The sequence below is a fragment of the Schistocerca americana genome, chromosome 11, assembly GCF_021461395.2.
Source record: "Schistocerca americana isolate TAMUIC-IGC-003095 chromosome 11, iqSchAmer2.1, whole genome shotgun sequence".
In the NCBI taxonomy this organism is placed as follows: domain Eukaryota; kingdom Metazoa; phylum Arthropoda; class Insecta; order Orthoptera; family Acrididae; genus Schistocerca; species Schistocerca americana.
Window position 1 is genome coordinate 62,064,321 of NC_060129.1, and position 18,175 is coordinate 62,082,495.

Consider the following 18,175-nt stretch of genomic DNA (forward strand, 5'->3'; position numbering starts at 1 on the left):
GCTCAGACGAACCTGAAAAGACAGCAGACGATACCTTTGCCGCATCAGCCGTCATGTCACTTGCTGTGGCATCACTTTTGTTACATGTGGAAATCCGATTTTACAAACTGAAGATTGCTTATATTTCTTTGTTCCTTGTAGTTCCATTCATAGAAATCATTTTATACTGTCATGGTTCCGCTTGACAGCTTTGGTATTGCACTCTTAGTGTTGTTAACTATCTTTGGTTGTTGACTGTTACATCTCTGGCGTAAAATTTGAAACCGTGGCGGTTGGACAAGAAAAATATTTTGACTGTCTAATTTAAAGGGAATGTTCTTGCTTCATTGAATTAACAAGTGTCTTAAGTAACGTAAAGAAAAGAGCGTGGATATTTTGTGATATAGTTTGAAATCTATTTTCTTTTTATTATTAAGAGAACAGAAGTTTTGTTTAGAAGTGCCGTGTGAGTTTATTAAATGAATTAAGTATACCGGGTTTGCAGTTTCCGTGATAGCTTATGGTGACACCGGCACTTTTTAATTACTTTTTACTCTGTTGTTTCAGAAGACGAGCATGTTAAAACAATAGGACGGTTTTACGTTGTGAGAATTTCAGTGCCGATAAAATTAAACGGAAACTGCAAGATACGTTCTCTTTCGTTTGGAAGAGGACGAGAAGGAAAATGGGCAATTGTCCATCTAGCAGCCTCAAAGAGTTGTTTGAAGAAGTTACTTCGATTGAGAATAAACAGAATGCTGCACCCGTAAGTAGTGGTACACCAGACAGGATTACACTCATCGATCCGAGATCTCCATTGGTAGACGCAGAACGAACACCCGTCGAGGTACGTTTTGTAATCTTTTCTACGTATTGTTTTCGTGTTGTTTCTTGTTCTGCATTACGTTGCCACGTTCAAAGAGTTCTTGTTGGGATTGTTGTCTAGTATGGTACCGCTTGGCACACTTATTTGATCTTGCCGTTTTGTGTGTTTTTGAATGCAGTGCTAGAGGATGGGGTTGATATCTGCAAATTATCATCAGTAATAAGAATTAAATCGTAGTTTACCGAAGCATACAGTCAGATTTTCTAATTCTGAATACGCACTTAGCCGCGATGTTTCGAGAGCGTATTTAAAGTTTATCAGCATGTTTGAGAGTATACTGGCGAATACTGTTTGATAGCGGAAATAAGAGTTAATTACATATTGGAGCATCAGATGATTGTAGTTGTAACGGTTACGATGGTTTGAGCATGTACTTCTACGACATTCCTGTTAAGATTCGAAGTAGGGGACCTAATGAGCAAACTTATTCCATTGCATAACGAAACATATGTCCTAAGGTACCTAGCTGTTTCAGGATTGTTATAGAATGACTGGTAATTTGATGGCAAAGCCCATAAATCATATTGTGAAGTAGAAGTAACAGCAGATTTCATGTGCCAGAAGCCTACATGACATGTCAGTAATTGATCCCTATTTGACACCCATCATGACAGCATATAAGAGCTGTGACTTGTGATTGATTTGTTCAGTTTTTTACAAATTTCACTCAGTTTCGTCATATCGAACATTCTCCCCAAATTAATGCTCTTTCGTTTTTATATAACACATCAAGGAATGTTAATTCAGGAAGAGTACATTATGTGATGCGCAGATCCAACCTTGGATCAATTCAGTGTGCCAATACCAGATGTCACATTCATCCTGTAATGTAATGACGTGTGATGTCACATGTGCATAAACAGAAAACGAACATAACTGACATTATTTCTTGTGCACTTATATAAAGTTTTTGACAGACTGGTCTAATTTATCGTGTAGCCAGAGGTTTAGGACGTATTTCTTGCAGAAGTTGTGTATTTAGAAGCAGCTTGTGGTGTATCAGTGAAGCATGTCCAAAAACATTTTTACTTTGTCAGTTTAAAGAACATTACTATTACTAATCCAAAATGCAGACTTGCTTAGATAACTAATAAATTTAGCCACAATACTTCTGTAAATTTACATAATTTAGATGCAAAAAGCCAAAAAAGACAAACGAAAATCCAATAGTAATAGTTCTATACTATGGTTACATAATTTTAGATGTTAGGCATAAGATGGTAAAGCAATCCGTATGTATTCTAACACCAGTTTTGTTTACATTAATAAAAAAATTGAATGCAATGTTACTATAATCCACCAAAGTTAAGACATTTAGGTATAGTAATGCTGTTTAGAAGTCATCTCATTTTGCTTTTGATGTTCCTCTCTTCCTGTGTACATTTTTATTTCAAAACTCTGCCTGTTTCAGTTATTTTTATGATAAATTCTCTGAATGAATATAAAGGAGTTTCTAGTAGTAACTGTTTGATCAAATATATTAATTTGACTCTAGATTTGGCATTAGTGATGTCCATTCATAAACAGCTATAAAATTTTACTGCCATGTAACCATTGCTTCTCTCAAGTTGTGTTGTTGTTCTGTGGAAATCATAATTTTGTGTGATTTCTGATGTGGTGGTGGTGTATATCTTGATTTCCATGGAATTTATCTTTATGGTCCCAAGCAAGTTGCGAAATTTTGCTGTCAATGGAAAGGTCCGATTCCAGCCATCTGCTTTGACCCATGACGTAACTGCGTTCAGTCGTGTGACGTCATTGAGGCGTAGCTGTTAGAAATGGATTTTATTTGCAAATGGCATGTTGGTGTAAGTGGTGGCACACTCTAGTGTGTGGTGTTTGTTTCCAAATTATTTGTGAATGATATTGATGCAGTATTGACCTTAGCACTGCATGTTATTTGATGTCGTTGGCGTTTGTTGCTGTCTTGGTCGTGTATTATTTCAGTGTTGTTAGTCATTGGCTACCGATGTAGTTTTGGTTTTGAAAATGTTAGTTTGTCATGTTGTTGCTGGTTTGAAAGTTTTTTTACTGTATATGGATGTCACAATGAAGTTTACTAGTCATTGATTGGTTGCTGCTGTGTGTGACAATGTAGCATATAAAATTAAAATTCTCTAGTTATACAGCCGCTTAACAGAAGTATCATCAGTGCTTGGAAATTGACATTCACACCATCCACTTTTCCTTCTCCCACCCCCACCCCCCCATTGGGGGGGGGGGTGTTGACATTCGTACTGTATGTTCAGCTTGACCCCACCCAAGACCCACTGCTTTTCACATCAGTATTAGTTCCATTTTATTATTGAAGTGAAATAATTCTTATGTTTAAATATCTGTGTTCGTGGGTGTATTGAGTGACTTTATGGTATTGTATACGCTGGGAATAGGGATGTCATGAGTCAAAGGAGATGGGCAGAATTGGGTGCTTCTGTATTATCAAATTTTGTATAGATACAAACTGTATAAAAATGGAATCTTATATTTTTTGAATAGAGGCATGCAGCAGTCTCTTGTTCTTATGTTTTCTGTTGTTCTGTTTGCTCTCTTTTGTAATTTGAATATTTTAACTGCTTCAATTGAGTGACCCCAGATTTCTATACCATAGCTCATTATAGCATTGAAGTGAGAAAAGTACACCCTGTGCAATCATCTCCACTTATTAGTGGCTTAATTTGTCTGAGTATGTTTATTGCTTATGTTGCAATATGATTTTTCCAGTCCAAACAACTGCCTACAGCTACCCCTAAAAATCTTATACTTTCAACTACTCTTACTTCTAGATCTCCAAAGTTGGTCAGTTCATTTGCTTTTCTTCATTTATTTTTATTGTGTTAGATTTCTCATAACTGAGAACTACCCTTTTCAATTCAAGCCAGTGAAGGATTACTTCAGCTGTTTGATTACTTTTTGTTGTATGTAGGGTCGAACCAATATGGTCACGAGGACAGGAGAGGCACTGCAGGCGATGCTGTGGTGTTAGTAAAGGTGGTTGTGCCAGTAGTTTGCTGTCATAGCCCATTAACACCAAATTTTGCAGCACTGTCCTTACTGGTATCCCACATTGGTTTCTGTGGTTACTTCACATAGTGTTGCTTGTCTGTTAGCGCTAACAAAGGTATACAAACACTTGCTCTTGGTCGTTAAGTGAAGGAATTTTACCAACAAATGTTAAGGCTGTTCTTTAACACATGATGTATAACATTTATATATTACTATTGTAATAGTATTATAATGGATGTTGTACGAAGCGTTATTTTCAGTGATGGGTGTAAAAGACACATGAAAATCTTACATGTCAAGGACTGGTGCAACTGACTTGCCTTAGATATTTTTTTTTCTCTTTTTTTTTTTTTATTATAAATGATATAGACACTTTAGATGAAAATTTTATCAGGATATTCAGTTAAACTCAAACATGCTCTATATTATAAAAATATTTTTGAGGAATAGGTTGAGAACTTTATAAGAAATAAATTAATGTCTTCACTGTATAGTTATGTTAGTCCCTCTGCCACAGGGAGGTAGATAATAAGTTTCCCCTCATAGAGTCTAGGACCTACATGAGGTTTCCTAGACCTCTACAGGATTTCAAAGAGAGGTTGTTACGACCAGGTACGAGGCATGTTCGAAAGTAAGTGCAGTTTCATTCTGCCAACACTACAGCACTAATGTTGCAGTTCCGCACGTTTGCACTTGTATCTCATTCACTGTCTTTCCATTGACACAATTACTGCCAGATTGTGGTATTTATATTCAGTGGTGATGAATGTTAAGAGAATTTTTACCTTCGGAATACCATCATAAAATTTGGTGTACACGTTAGGAAATAGGGGTCAACAGAAGCATCTGATCCCACCTGTCTGCTTTGACTTGTGGCATAAGGGTCTTGTGGTGTGTGGCGTCATTATGGCCCGGAGTTTAGTTTAAGAGTTGGTTGTGTTTGTAGATGTCATCTTGTTGTGCTTGATGGTGCACTGTGTGTGTCTGTGAGTGTGTATTGGTTTCATTTTGAGCTTTGACGTTGACAGAGTGGAGTTGTTGGCAGTGGCTGTGACTGAAGGATTGAAACTCTTTTGTGAGTTACCAAATTTATATTTTTTGTGTTTTAGATACGTGTTATGCTTTGTTGTTTGTGGTGCGGTACGACGTTTAATTTGTGTGGCTTCTTTTGTAAGGTGTGGATATGATGTAGTTCAGTAACGCAAGGTTGTGGGCGGAAATGGAGGAGGATATTGTGGTGTCACCGCCAGACACCACACTTGCTAGGTGGTAGCCTTTAAATCGGCCGCGGTCCGTTAGTATACGTCGGACCCGCGTGTCGCCACTGCCAGTGATTGCAGACCGAGCACCACCACACGGCAGGTCTAGAGAGACTTACTAGCACTCGCCCCAGTTGTACAGCAGAGTTTGCCAGAGATGGATCACTGACAATTACGCTCTCATTTGCCGAGACGATAGTTAGCATAGCCTTCAGCTACGTCATTTGCTACGACCTAGCAAGGCGCCATAGCATTTGATAATTAATATTGTGAAGCATGTACCGTTACGAGAGATGTTCTACAATTGTGGATTAAAGTTAAATATTATATCAACTACGTGCTTTATTTGCTACTATTAATTCCCTTAACTGTTCCAGACCTCACGCCAGTCAGCGTGTAATTAAACGCGTGCATTTTGGCCTCCTCTAGCAACACAGTGTTGGCTCTTCTGCCAACACTACAGATATGATTAAGTTTTTGCAGATGTTTGGATTGATAGCAGAGAATGTCAAATGTAGTGCTGCAGAGAAAATACCAGGTAGGCGAGAGTTTTGGCGTATCGAACCAGGGACGAGTACATGTAGCGGTGTCGAAAGGACAACCTTTGGCGCTCCATTAGATGCAGTACCTGGTTCGAGAAATCTAGATTATGCATGAGAGAGATTGTTTTGATGATGTACTATTTCTGTTACAGGTCCTCGATTAGTTTTTGTGTGCATGAGGCTGGACTGAGTGAAAGAACAGTGTTAGATTGTTATCTTTTTGTAGGAAGTGTGTTCTAAGTATGAAGTATAGGGGTAATTTGGGCGGGCTCTGGGTGGTGGTTGAGATATACTAATCACAGTGTGGGAAGAGGGGTATGAGAAGCATAAGCCTCCAGTTGGTTTATGGATGTGTGCGTGGGGGGGGGGGTGGGGGGGGGGTGTTATGTTGTGGGTTGGGAATGGTGATTGTGTTTTCAGGGTTTCGGAGGGGCGTACTAAGAGGGAATTTGTGGGGTTAATTGAAGAGTGTATAGAGGGGAGTACTTCAGTGTCAGATGCTGGGGAGGGGAGGGGCGGTTAAATCAGTCATAGGGAGGGAGAAGAGGCTCCCTGAGGATTAATGTATTTTTAGTGTTTTTCTGAGGGCAGTAAGGTGTAAAGGCCAAGGGTGGTTAGTTGAGGGGCTTGGTATGTGGAGGGGGTGAGGGGGGGGGCGCGGCGTGTGGGTATTGGTTGTGGATGGGTTTGGGGGGTTGTTTTGATTATGTTGCAGAGGATCTTTCTTGTTGCAGTTGTTTTTGAATTTTAATGGGTGATTGAGATTCGTTTATTTTGTGGGCTTTTTCGGGGGGGGGGGGGGGGGGTTGTGTTCCCCAACTTATTGTGTAGTGCTGGAATTTGTTGGTAAATAGTCATTTTCGTGGTTCTGTTGTTTGTGAGTTGTGATGTTTTGTGGGGTTTTGAGGTGTTGTGGGGTTTTGAGGTGTTGTGGGTCTGGTTTCGTTTATCACAGTTGTAGGTGTTTGTGTTTGGTATCGTCACCTATGGTTGACCTATATAGGTTAAGGGAAGTGTCCTGTTCCAATTTTTGTTGTTTTAGGTGTTGGTCAAGGTAAGTGCCAGATTCCAATTTTTGTATTAGTAGGTTTTTATTATTATTATTATTGACACTTGGGGTTGAGCTATGAAGGTGGATGGAAGTGACCAATTCCTATGGATTTTGTGGGTGTAGCGTAATGTGGGAATTTTGTGTTTCTCATTTTTTGTTGTCCTTTTTGATCCTGGTGTATGTGTGTGTATGTTTATATTTACCTTGTCCCCACCCCCATATGTATTTTCGTCTTTGTTGTCGTGCTTATGTAGTGATGTCATAGGCGCCATATTGTAGATGCTGAAATGGTCATTTCCTCCATATTGGTGTCATGGGTCAAAACAGATGGGTGAAATTGGACATGTCTGTAATCCCAGAAATAGTGTATGAGTAATAAAGATTAATATATTAAACACTCCGTCGTCAGGCCACAAGTGGCCCATTGGGGCCATCTGACCGCCGTGTCATCCTCAGCTGAGGGTGAGGATAGTAAGGACGTGTGGTCAGCACACCACTTTCCCGCTTGTTATGATGATTTTCTGTGATCGGAGCCGCTACTATTCGATCAAGTAGCTCCTCAATTGGCATCACGAGGCTGAGTGCGCCCCGAAAAATGGCAACAGCGTATGGCGACTTGGACAGTCACCCATCCAAGTGCCGGCCACACCCAACAGCGCTTAACTTCGGTGATCTGACGTGAACTGGTGTATCCACTGCGGCAAGGCCGTTGCCATAGATTTATATTCGAAACAGAAAAAGAAAACGATATTGAAATTTTCAGCACTTAAAGGAAGTTTGGTCTGGAAAAAATTGTGTTTTAATTATTTTGAATTCTAAAGCCTATAATAAACTAAATAAAACTATAAATTTCAGGTCTGTATGTCACAGTTTTTAGATATAGCCATTTTAAGATAGAATAATATGACAAAATAGACAAAATTGTAAAACAAGTTTTAATTTTGTTTTTAATTGGTTGATTTCGCATGAAATGCCCCTTCCAAAATACTTGTTTTCTAAATACTTCACACAGCAGCACAAATTTGTCAATTACACATCTTTCTGCCCTGGTGCCCTTATCATCAAAAGGAGGATTTTTCAGTAGTTGACAAGCTCGTATCTAATTCATAGTTCCTCTATATACTGCTGTTCTCAATAAATTTGACCCTAAATAAGGTAGCAAAGTATTGTTGCCCCAGTAAACTCCATTAAAATTCACATCAAACCATATATTTCAGAATCACTAGTAAGAGATACATTTTCTCTTTTATCTTCTTCATTTGTATAGTCGACAACTTCCCCAACAATTTCACAAGTGAAAAATTCCTTGAATTATTTTCCTGGCAGTAATTATTCCCTGAAGTTTGCGGCCTATGTTAGCAAAATCTGTTTTACAATGCCTAGGAGCTTCTGCAAGATACTCTGCCAGAACTTTTTACATATTTATTTGGAGCATGACCTGCATGATTTGTGTCATCATTGTCCTTCATTTCTTCTCCATTTGAGTCATCTTCTACTTATTGATTGACTAGAAATCACTGAACTTTGATAATTTGCAGCAGGCATGTGATAGATTTTGGTATATTGGTAGAGTATGCGGAAATGCTGTCTGTCGACAAAGGAGATTGCTTACAAATCACTCATGCGACCAGTTCTGGAATGTTGCTCAAGTGTGGGGGGACCCATACCAAATAGGAGTAACGGGGCATATTGAACATATACAGAGGAGGACATCACAAATGGTCACAGGTTTGTTTAATCCATGTAGTGTGTCTCAGAACTACTGAAGAAACTAAACTGGCAGGCTCTTGAAGATAGTCTGTTAACAAAGTTTCAAGAACTAGCTTTAAATGTTGACTTCAGGAATATACAGAAACCCCCGCCCTTCCACATATCACTCACATAGTGATCGTAAGAATAAGATTAGAATAATTACAGCGTGCACAGAGGCGTTCAGATAATCATTCTTCCCATGTTCCATACATGAATGGAACAAGAAGAAACACTAATATCTGGTACAATGGAACATACTCTCTGCCACGCATTTCATGGTAGTTTGCAGAATATAGATGTAGATGTGGGTCTGCTTAATGTTCAGCAAAAATTTTGGCCTTGTTCAAGCTTCTATAACTCATTATAGAAAATCTTCTAGACAAGAAATATGTTTAAATGTGACAAACTGGTAATAATAATGATAAGAGTATAAATGAAAAGTGAAAATGAAACAATTAGACTGTAAAACTCACATAGTCCTATGGCAGGGCAGGAACTGTGGAGAGGTGGTGAAGGAGATGAGCAACTTCTTGAATGAATGTAGGGTGCGAGGTTAAGGAAAGTGATTCAGAAATGTTGGTTAACAAAGCCAGAGGTTCTTTCTGTGGGAGCATTTTACTCGGCCACCATGGTACAAGAAGTAGGGAGATATGTGTAGTTGGGTTTGTGGAGTTCAGGGAGTGGGGAAAATATAGAAGTGCAGGGGGTTGCTGATGTCAGGAAGGAGATGGGTTCAGGTGTCACATTTTGGGGTGGATGTAAGGCCTTGAGGAGCTGCTTGAGGGACTTTTGGGGTGGGATCATGGTTTTAAGGTTTGTATGCAGAGGTGCCAGGAAGTTAATAGAGCCTCAGCCACAAAGTCACTAAGAAATATGACCACTGCGGTGCTGCCTTTGTCTGTGGGAAGGATGATAAGGTTGTGGGTGATAAGATCGTAACCTGAAAAACAAGACCCTTCAACATGTTGAAAAACTAAAACCCCCACCTCGATTACGAAAAAAGCACCTAGTGTTAAGTGTTAACCCAGGTTTCAGTGTTCTTTTAATCATTGACAAAGGTCTTCTTAGGCACTTGTGGGTTTTATTGTTGTTCAGAAGAAGGTGTAGTTATCTACACCGAAACCTGGGTTAACACTTAACACTAGGTGCTTTTTTCACAATCGAGGCGGGTTTTTAGTTTTTTAATAAAACCTGAAAAACAATTGGGACATTATTATTTTTCTCATAGACAAAGGCTCCACCATAGTCATCATGAATTATAGTGACTGTGGTTGAGGGCCTCACCAACTTTCTGGCACCTCTTAATACATAGCTTACAATTGTGATCCAAATCCGAAAAGTCCAATAGGTGTTCAGGTGGCTCCTCAGTATCTCAAACCTGACACCTGAATCCATCTCCCTCCTGACTCCCCCCCCCCCCCCCCCCCCCCCCCTCTTGCACTCATACCTTTTACCAATTTTACAAACAAAACCCCTCAGATCTCCCTACTGTGTTGTCCCATTGTGGCTTGGTACGCAGAACAATCCTCTGCCTTTGTTGACCAACACCATCAAACTATTGTCTGTAACATTCCACCCTGCATTTAAGACATTTCTCACTTTCTTCACAGTTCCTGTCCTGTTACCACCAGACTCTTTGTTGGTCACTGTGAATGTGATGTCCGTGTACATCAACATCCTCCATGCGCATGGCCTTGCAGCTGTGGAACATTGGATTTCCCAGTGCCCTACTGATACCAAAATCACCACCTCTTTCTTAATGCACCTAGTCAACCATATCCTGGCCCATAATTCTTTCACTTTTGAAGGCCAAATCTACAAACAAATCCATGGTACTGCCATGGGTACTTGCATGGCACCACCCTGTCCAATTTATGTATGGGCGAACAGGAGGAATCCTTCCTATCCAGTCAACACCTGAAATATCTCAGCTGGTTCAGGTTCATTGATGACATTTTCACGAACTCGACATGGAAAGGACAGTCTTTACTCTTCATTCCGTCAAACCTTTTCCCAAAGCCGTTCCATCTGGTCCTTCTCAACTCCCTGAGCCACCTTCCTGTATGTAGCTACCCACCTCTCAGATGGCTTCATAGATATGTCTGCCCATATGAAGCGCACCATCCACCAACTGCACTTTGACAGCTGTCACCCATTCCGTGTCAAAAAATCTTTTCCTTACAGCCTCACCACCCACAGATGGCATGTCTGCAGTGGAAAGCGGGGATTGTCGAAAGATACCAACAATCTTGCCATAGTCGTTACTGACAGACAATATCCTATTTAGCTCATCCATAAACGAATCTCCCATGCCATCTGCTCTGTTGACAGCAGTAAACCTGTCAAACAGCCATCAACCAACATTGCTCTGGTCACCCAGTATCACCTTGGCCTTGGAAATCTTAACTGCAGCCTCTGCCGGGCTTTGACTACCTCGTTATCCCCCTAGGGGCTCACATCCCGTTTTTTGAGTACACGCCTGGCCACCGTGGGGCCCCAGCCCTTGCAGCACTACTTTCAGTTCCATGCTGCAAGTCTATGTTTATACTACTCTTTTTTTCTCTTTGCCTTTTCTTTGAATGGTCTTCTTTGTGCCAATCGTGCTTGGATCTGGTTTGTGTTTCACTGACTCATTTTATTACCTTCAGCGCCTTTTCGATATTAATTGTATGGTACCCTTGTTGGATCTGAATTGGTACTCCTTTTCTAAATTTTACAAAAGTGTGTATCTTGCAGGGAAAGTCCTCCATCATGGCATATATTCTCTCTTTATATGCTTCTTTCTTGCAATGGTACTATGGCCAAAACCCAGCACGGTAGCCATTCTGTTGTGGGAGAGGGCGGGGAGGGGGGGGGGGGGGAGGGGTTGATCAAGTACCTGCATAGTGGTAGCCCCCAGACCACACAGGGATTGCACTGTTGGTACCCTGACCTGGAAACTCCACGTTCAGGCTGAGGAGTATATGCCCATCATGACTGCCGCACAGGGGCTCTGCGCAACAGTTTACTGGCTAGGTAGCCACTCCTGTGGGTGGGTGGCACCTATGGGGAGAACACCCATTCAGAGTAGTTGGTACCATGGTGGAAGATTCACACGAGGCAAATTAAACTTTCTTTTGCTGATAGCTGCACAGCAGCCTCTTCTGAAGCTCAGATGTAGTACTATGCGAAGAGGTATGATCACAAAATGTTCCCTCCTGTGGTTATGCCATGGGGAAATGTAGTACTCGGAGACAAGGTGAGAAATACTCCCATCAAATACCTCGTTTGTTCTGAGGTGGGCGAGGATTCCTTTTTGACTACAAAGCCTTTTTCTTTGTTTAACATCTCGAGGATAGGTTAGGGGAAGTGGCAGCTATTTCAAAAATTCAAAGTGACTCCATTTTGGTTAAACAGCCTCCTCCACTGTCACAGGCACTACTCGCCTGCGACAAGCTGGATGATATTCCTGCCACTCTGACCACTCATAAAAGTTAGAATATGATACAGGGCATGATTTTCCATCAAGACCTCCTATTACAGATTGGTGTCAAGCTGCTTGCTAATTTGAAGTGACAAGTTGCACATTTTATCCATTGTGTCCAGTGAGGACCAAAAGACAACAGAGTGGATACTGGAGCCTACATATTGGCATTTGAAAGTGACTCATTGCCTGAGGTATGATGTAACACTGTGATTGTAAAGCGGTATATTCCTCCTCCTATGCAGTGTTGCAAATGCATGGGATTCAGATGCATGTCTTCGCATTGCAACTTTAGCCCAGTCTGTAGGGATTGTGGCCATCAGTTGACACGAATGCTCCTTGTGCCCACCCATCCCCCACCCTTCCAATCTGTGTCAACTTGGAGAATGCCTTTCTCAGTGTTCCCAGACTGCACTGTTTTCAATTGCAAAAAGAAAATTGAGGAGTAAGAGACCCTTGACAACCCCACGTATAAAAGGGCCAAGAAGAAATATGGTCACTTACACATTACACGTATGACAGTGACATGTGCTACTGCTACGATGGCGTCATCCACTTCAGTGACTGTGCCATTGCTCTGTGTCTTCTATGTCTGACCCTAGGAGCTACCCAACTACACCTGCACGTCTTATTTTTGGGGCTCCTCCTCCAACTTCTTCCTCCACAGCTCTCTTGGGAATGTCAACTCCCTGTCTGCAGTGACATCAGTCCCCAACCTCCAACCAGAGAAGCAACACCCTCCGGCACCCTTTACCAGGAAGGTGTTCCTTGGGGCATTCCCTTCCCACTACTCTGCTGACCTGAAGGAGCTACAGTTTACAGGTCGTAGGACTTCACATTCCTCCTCTGTCCCAGAATCTGAGGCAGGTGCGCCCTTGCAAAAGTTTAAATCATTGAAGTCCTCCAAAAAGGGGGAGATTCTGATGGCCCCCATGCCGCCAGACCCTGTGTGTTCCACCTCTGTATCCGAAGCAGTGTTCCTGGTGGGCCCTATGACCATTCTGTGCACTTTGTTTTTGTTTTGCTGGTGTATCTTCACAGCAGGTGGCATTGAGGCATGACCTGCCTCTTTGGTCTCTTCATGCACCCACGAGATCCTGGTAGTGTGGCCCTCCGGTGGAACTGTAGCTGTTTTTTCTGCCACTTGGGTGAGCTATGACATCCGTTGTGCACATTCCTTGTTGTTGTTTTTTTGTTTTTTTCCCCATGGCTCTCGAGGAAACTTGTTTCCCAGCAGTGCAGACATCTACTCCCTGCGACTTTTGGGGTTATTTTAAGAGTTACACCGTCTGAAAGAGCATCAGGTGGTGTTTGCACATAAATTTTAGACTCCGTCTGCAGCAAACACGTACCACTCAACACGACTACGAAAATTGTGGCTGTTCGTGTGAAGATATCTCCAGAATCTGCCATCTGTAACACACTCTTCCTAATGGTGACTTCAGTGCCCACAACCCTTTGTGGGATGGAACTAAGACTGCTGGATGTGGCAAAGTTGTCAAAATCTTGCTTGCAAAGCTCAATCTTTGCCTCTTGAATACTGGTGTTCCCACACACTTCTGTGTGGCTTATGAGTCTCATTTGGCCATTGACCTTTCCATTTGCAGCCCAGATCTTTTCCCATCCATTCTTTGGAGATTCCATGATGACATCTGCAGCAGTGACCATTATCTTATTGTTTTGACCCTCCCTCAGCGTCACTCGTCTGGGCTTCCATCCATACGGGTTCTCTCAGAAGCTGCTTGAAATACATTCACGACTGCCATTGTCCATCACATCCCAACACATGGAGGTATTGGTGCAGTTGTCCAGAGCACAGTTGCAGCCATTGTATGAGCAGCTGGACCACTGAAATCACTGTGACAATTAGAAATTTACAGGCTGGCTCTCCAATGCCATAAGTGACGTCAGTGTTTGGACCAACTTGTTACTGTTAAGTGGCTCTGTGCCCAAGTCCACGACCTCATGAAACAACAGAAACGAGTGTGCTGGGAGCAGTATGTTGCTGCCACTGGAATGTACCCTTCCTTCACGGATTAGGGGGAAATTCATCACCTCTATGGACACCAGTACCCTGCCTGCATCGCTGGTATCTCTGTGAATGATGATGTCTACACTGATCTAGATGCTGCTGCCAAACATTTTTTTTCATTTTGCTAGAGTCTCTGCACCTGAGAATGATTAGCTTCTACTTTGTGTCCTCAAATACCAGGTAGAGTGTCTTCACTTACCATTTACAACACATCACCTGGAGCCATACAGTGTTTCATTCGGTGTGTGGGAATTACTCAGTGCACCAGGCCTTTGCCTCTCCTCTCCCCCCTCCTCCTCTCCCCCCTCCTCCTCTCCCCCCTCCTCCTCTCCCCCCTCCTCCTCTCCCCCCTCCTCCTCTCCCCCCTCCTCCTCTCCCCCCTCCTCCTCTCCCCCCCTCCTCCTCTCCCCCCCTCCTCCTCTCCCCCCTCCTCCTCTCCCCCCTCCTCCTCTCCCCCCTCCTCCTCTCCCCCCTCCTCCTCTCCCCCCTCCTCCTCTCCCCCCTCCTCCTCTCCCCCCTCCTCCTCTCCCCCCTCCTCCTCTCCCCCCTCCTCCTCTCCCCCCTCCTCCTCTCCCCCCTCCTCCTCTCCCCCCTCCTCCTCTCCCCCCCTCCTCCTCTCCCCCCTCCTCCTCTCCCCCCTCCTCCTCTCCCCCCTCCTCCTCTCCCCCCTCCTCCTCTCCCCCCTCCTCCTCTCCCCCCTCCTCCTCTCCCCCCTCCTCCTCTCCCCCCTCCTCCTCTCCCCCCTCCTCCTCCCCCCCCTCCTCCTCTCCCCCCTCCTCCTCTCCCCCCTCCTCCTCTCCCCCCTCCTCCTCTCCCCCCTCCTCCTCTCCCCCCTCCTCCTCTCCCCCCTCCTCCTCTCCCCCCTCCTCCTCTCCCCCCTCCTCCTCTCCCCCCCTCCTCCTCTCCCCCCCTCCTCCTCTCCCCCCTCCTCCTCTCCCCCCTCCTCCTCTCCCCCCCTCCTCCTCTCCCCCCCTCCTCCTCTCCCCCCTCCTCCTCTCCCCCTCCTCCTCTCCCCCCCTCCTCCTCTCCCCCCCTCCTCCTCTCCCCCCCTCCTCCTCTCCCCCCCTCCTCCTCTCCCCCCCTCCTCCTCTCCCCCCTCCTCCTCTCCCCCCCTCCTCCTCTCCCCCCCTCCTCCTCTCCCCCCCTCCTCCTCTCCCCCCCTCCTCCTCTCCCCCCCTCCTCCTCTCCCCCCCTCCTCCTCTCCCCCCCTCCTCCTCTCCCCCCCTCCTCCTCTCCCCCCTCCTCCTCTCCCCCCCTCCTCCTCTCCCCCCTCCTCCTCTCCCCCCCTCCTCCTCTCCCCCCCTCCTCCTCTCCCCCCCCTCCTCCTCTCCCCCCCTCCTCCTCTCCCCCCCTCCTCCTCTCCCCCCCTCCTCCTCTCCCCCCCTCCTCCTCTCCCCCCCTCCTCCTCTCCCCCCCTCCTCCTCTCCCCCCCTCCTCCTCTCCCCCCCTCCTCCTCTCCCCCCCTCCTCCTCTCCCCCCCCTCCTCCTCTCCCCCCCCTCCTCCTCTCCCCCCCTCCTCCTCTCCCCCCCTCCTCCTCTCCCCCCCTCCTCCTCTCCCCCCCTCCTCCTCTCCCCCCTCTCCTCCTCTCCCCCCCTCCTCCTCTCCCCCCCTCCTCCTCTCCCCCCCTCCTCCTCTCCCCCCCTCCTCCTCTCCCCCCCTCCTCCTCTCCCCCCCTCCTCCTCTCCCCCCCTCCTCCTCTCCCCCCCCTCCTCCTCTCCCCCCCTCCTCCTCTCCCCCCTCCCCTCCTCTCCCCCCCTTCTCCTCCTCTCCCCCCCTCCCCTCCTCTCCCCCCCTCCTCCTCTCCCCCCCTCCTCCTCGTCCTCTCCCCCCCTCCTCCTCGTCCTCTCCCCCCCCTCCTCCTCGTCCTCTCCCCCCCCTCCTCCTCGTCCTCTCCCCCCCCTCCTCCCTGTCCTCTCCCCTCCCTCCTCCTCCTCCTCTCCCCCTCCTCTCCCCCCCTCCTCCTCCTCTCCCCCCCTCCTCCTCCTCTCCCCCTCCTCTCCCCCCCTCCTCCTCCTCTCCCCCCTCTCCTCTCCAGACCTGCCTCATTCCCACTATCCCTTCCTTGCGTACTCCTTTAACCTTCCCCACCTTCATCAGCTCAGTTAACTTTTAGCAGTAATGAAGCATCAATAACCAATTTGGCTATGGCCATGGGAGTGTACATTTGAGTAGTTGTGTGTGGAAATGTGTGTACTTTAGTCCAAAGAAGAGCTAGTGTGAACACTGTTTCCTGTCACAGGATTCTTTGCCCAAAGCATTGGTCTGCTGTAGATGATTGGTTGCCTTTCCCTTATTCTAAGTGTTGTTCCATCCAGGAATTTCCATTATTGTTATACAAATGAAGAATAATAATTAGTTATTCACCATTTTTCACAACTCTTATGAGCAGTTTGATATAAATCTGTAATATCTGGATTCCAGGTGCTGTTCAAATCAAGTGCTGCTGAGACAGACGAAGTGACAACGGATGATACCCACCACCATAGAAGGCTGTTGAATGATCCCAGGTCCGCCACTGTTGGCATATCAAGAACCCCTATTTTGGTGAGTGAAATGAAAGTTGAATATTTATGACACAGCTGTTACTTGCCTTAAACAATCACAATGTGAATTGGCAGAATTTTTGTGTTTGGAATAAGAAAAAATAAACAACATTCCATAATTCCCTTCCTGGTAGAAGATTGCAATGGTACACGCTACGTGTGGACCATCTTGCTGTCTTGGCATGTCTGAAGGAACTGCTCTAAAAACCAGCTGCAGAAATCGTATAGGAGATAATAGTGCTAATTTCTTTGTGCTATGTCTGTTCTTGGAATTCAATCTTATTACTCGTAGTATGAGGTGGCCTTGTGAGTGATGGAAGGTCCAAAGTGTGGCGGACAATTTGTATAGTGGAGGAGGGGGAGCGGATGCATAGCTTGTGAAAATATTTCCTTTATGTAACTATGTATGAATAAAGGGTCAGTCCAATTCAAGCCAGCCGAAGGTTTGGACCTCATAACGTCAGATTTTATTATTTTAGGTACCCACAGAATAAGGAAAAAAGTAGCAAATTTCATTTTCTTATGATACACATCATTTTTTTCTCCAAATTTGAGAAAATGAAGACTGCTAATTTCTCTGAGACTGGCATTAAAGAATAATATCCTTAATTTAGAAACTATTGATGCTAGGAACCTGGAATTTGTCATTGTAGGTGCCTTGCTGTAAGCTTTATTTTGGTGTCTAGCATTATAATGCTTGATTTTACTACTTTGGTAAATCTTAAAAACACACATTCTGTTTTTTGTCAAAAGGAAAAAAAAGAAAGTTTTCCTGTGTGAGTCCATAAACAATGCTTTGAATTTAAAGATGGAGAAAAAATGGTCTCTAAATGCACAGCCAAGAACATTGTAATACATGAAGACTAATAGCAATGAACTGTGAAACCAGTACTTTCATTCAAAAACAAATGTGAGGTATTAGAATCACTTTACTTTGATCAGAATAACAAAGTAACTGGTAGCTGGTTGTTTACAGGAATGCTAGCTTAGCAAAAACCAGTCAGACCACAAGTTTGCTCACATTTGCTGTTGCATACGCAGTTCTCATATTACTCTATTAGAGAAGGAAAGTTGATCCTGGATTTTCCTTTGTTTGATCTCGTATTACTCTGCTACGTTAGTTTTCTGTTACCTGTCAGTTGCAGACAATTCAGATTTTTGACATAATTGTTGTGATTTGTCCTTATGTGCTTTTCTGTGTGTGTTGGGTTTGTTTAACAGAATGTGTTAAACTAACTCTGAAACTGTTTGGGAAATTGATAAGATTTTCAGGATTGTACAAAGCAAACTCTACCTGCACGTTAACATGTGAATGTACTCACTACACAACTATGCAGCTGCTGTCAACAGAACTATATTGTGCTTGTACCTAATGGTGAAGTGATGGTAACCCTCCCCCCCTCCTCCTCCTCCTGCCCCCCCCCCCCCCTCCAATTCCATGCTAACTGTCAATCAATATGTTGTTCTGGTCCAGGTATCAAAACTGAATTACGTATTTATTAGTCCTACCTTATAAACACAAGGTATATAAACAATAGAAGTTACCTATAATACAAGTGACAGCATGGGAATGACTTCAATGAGCATATATGCATTTTTTTTAGTACAGTGTTAAGCAATCTTTCCCTGATACTGATGTAAAAATAAATAAAATATGAAAACTG

The 18,175-nt window shown here is 44.3% G+C and overlaps 1 protein-coding gene across 2 annotated transcripts in view; it reads left to right on the plus strand.

Moving 5' to 3' along the window:
* The first annotated feature begins 245 nt into the window (after positions 1-245).
* Positions 246-18,175, plus strand: part of LOC124553796 — a 44,042-nt gene continuing 26,112 nt past the window's right edge. Inside the window, exons 1-3 of one of the 2 annotated variants that reach the window (XM_047127775.1) lie at positions 246-445; positions 547-826; positions 16,390-16,512. In XM_047127775.1, the coding sequence (XP_046983731.1) occupies positions 665-826; positions 16,390-16,512 (285 nt within the window). In that variant the 5' untranslated portion in view covers positions 246-445; positions 547-664. Of the gene's footprint in view, positions 446-479; positions 827-16,389; positions 16,513-18,175 lie in introns of those variants that run through there. The other variant, XM_047127776.1, reaches the window with a different exon arrangement.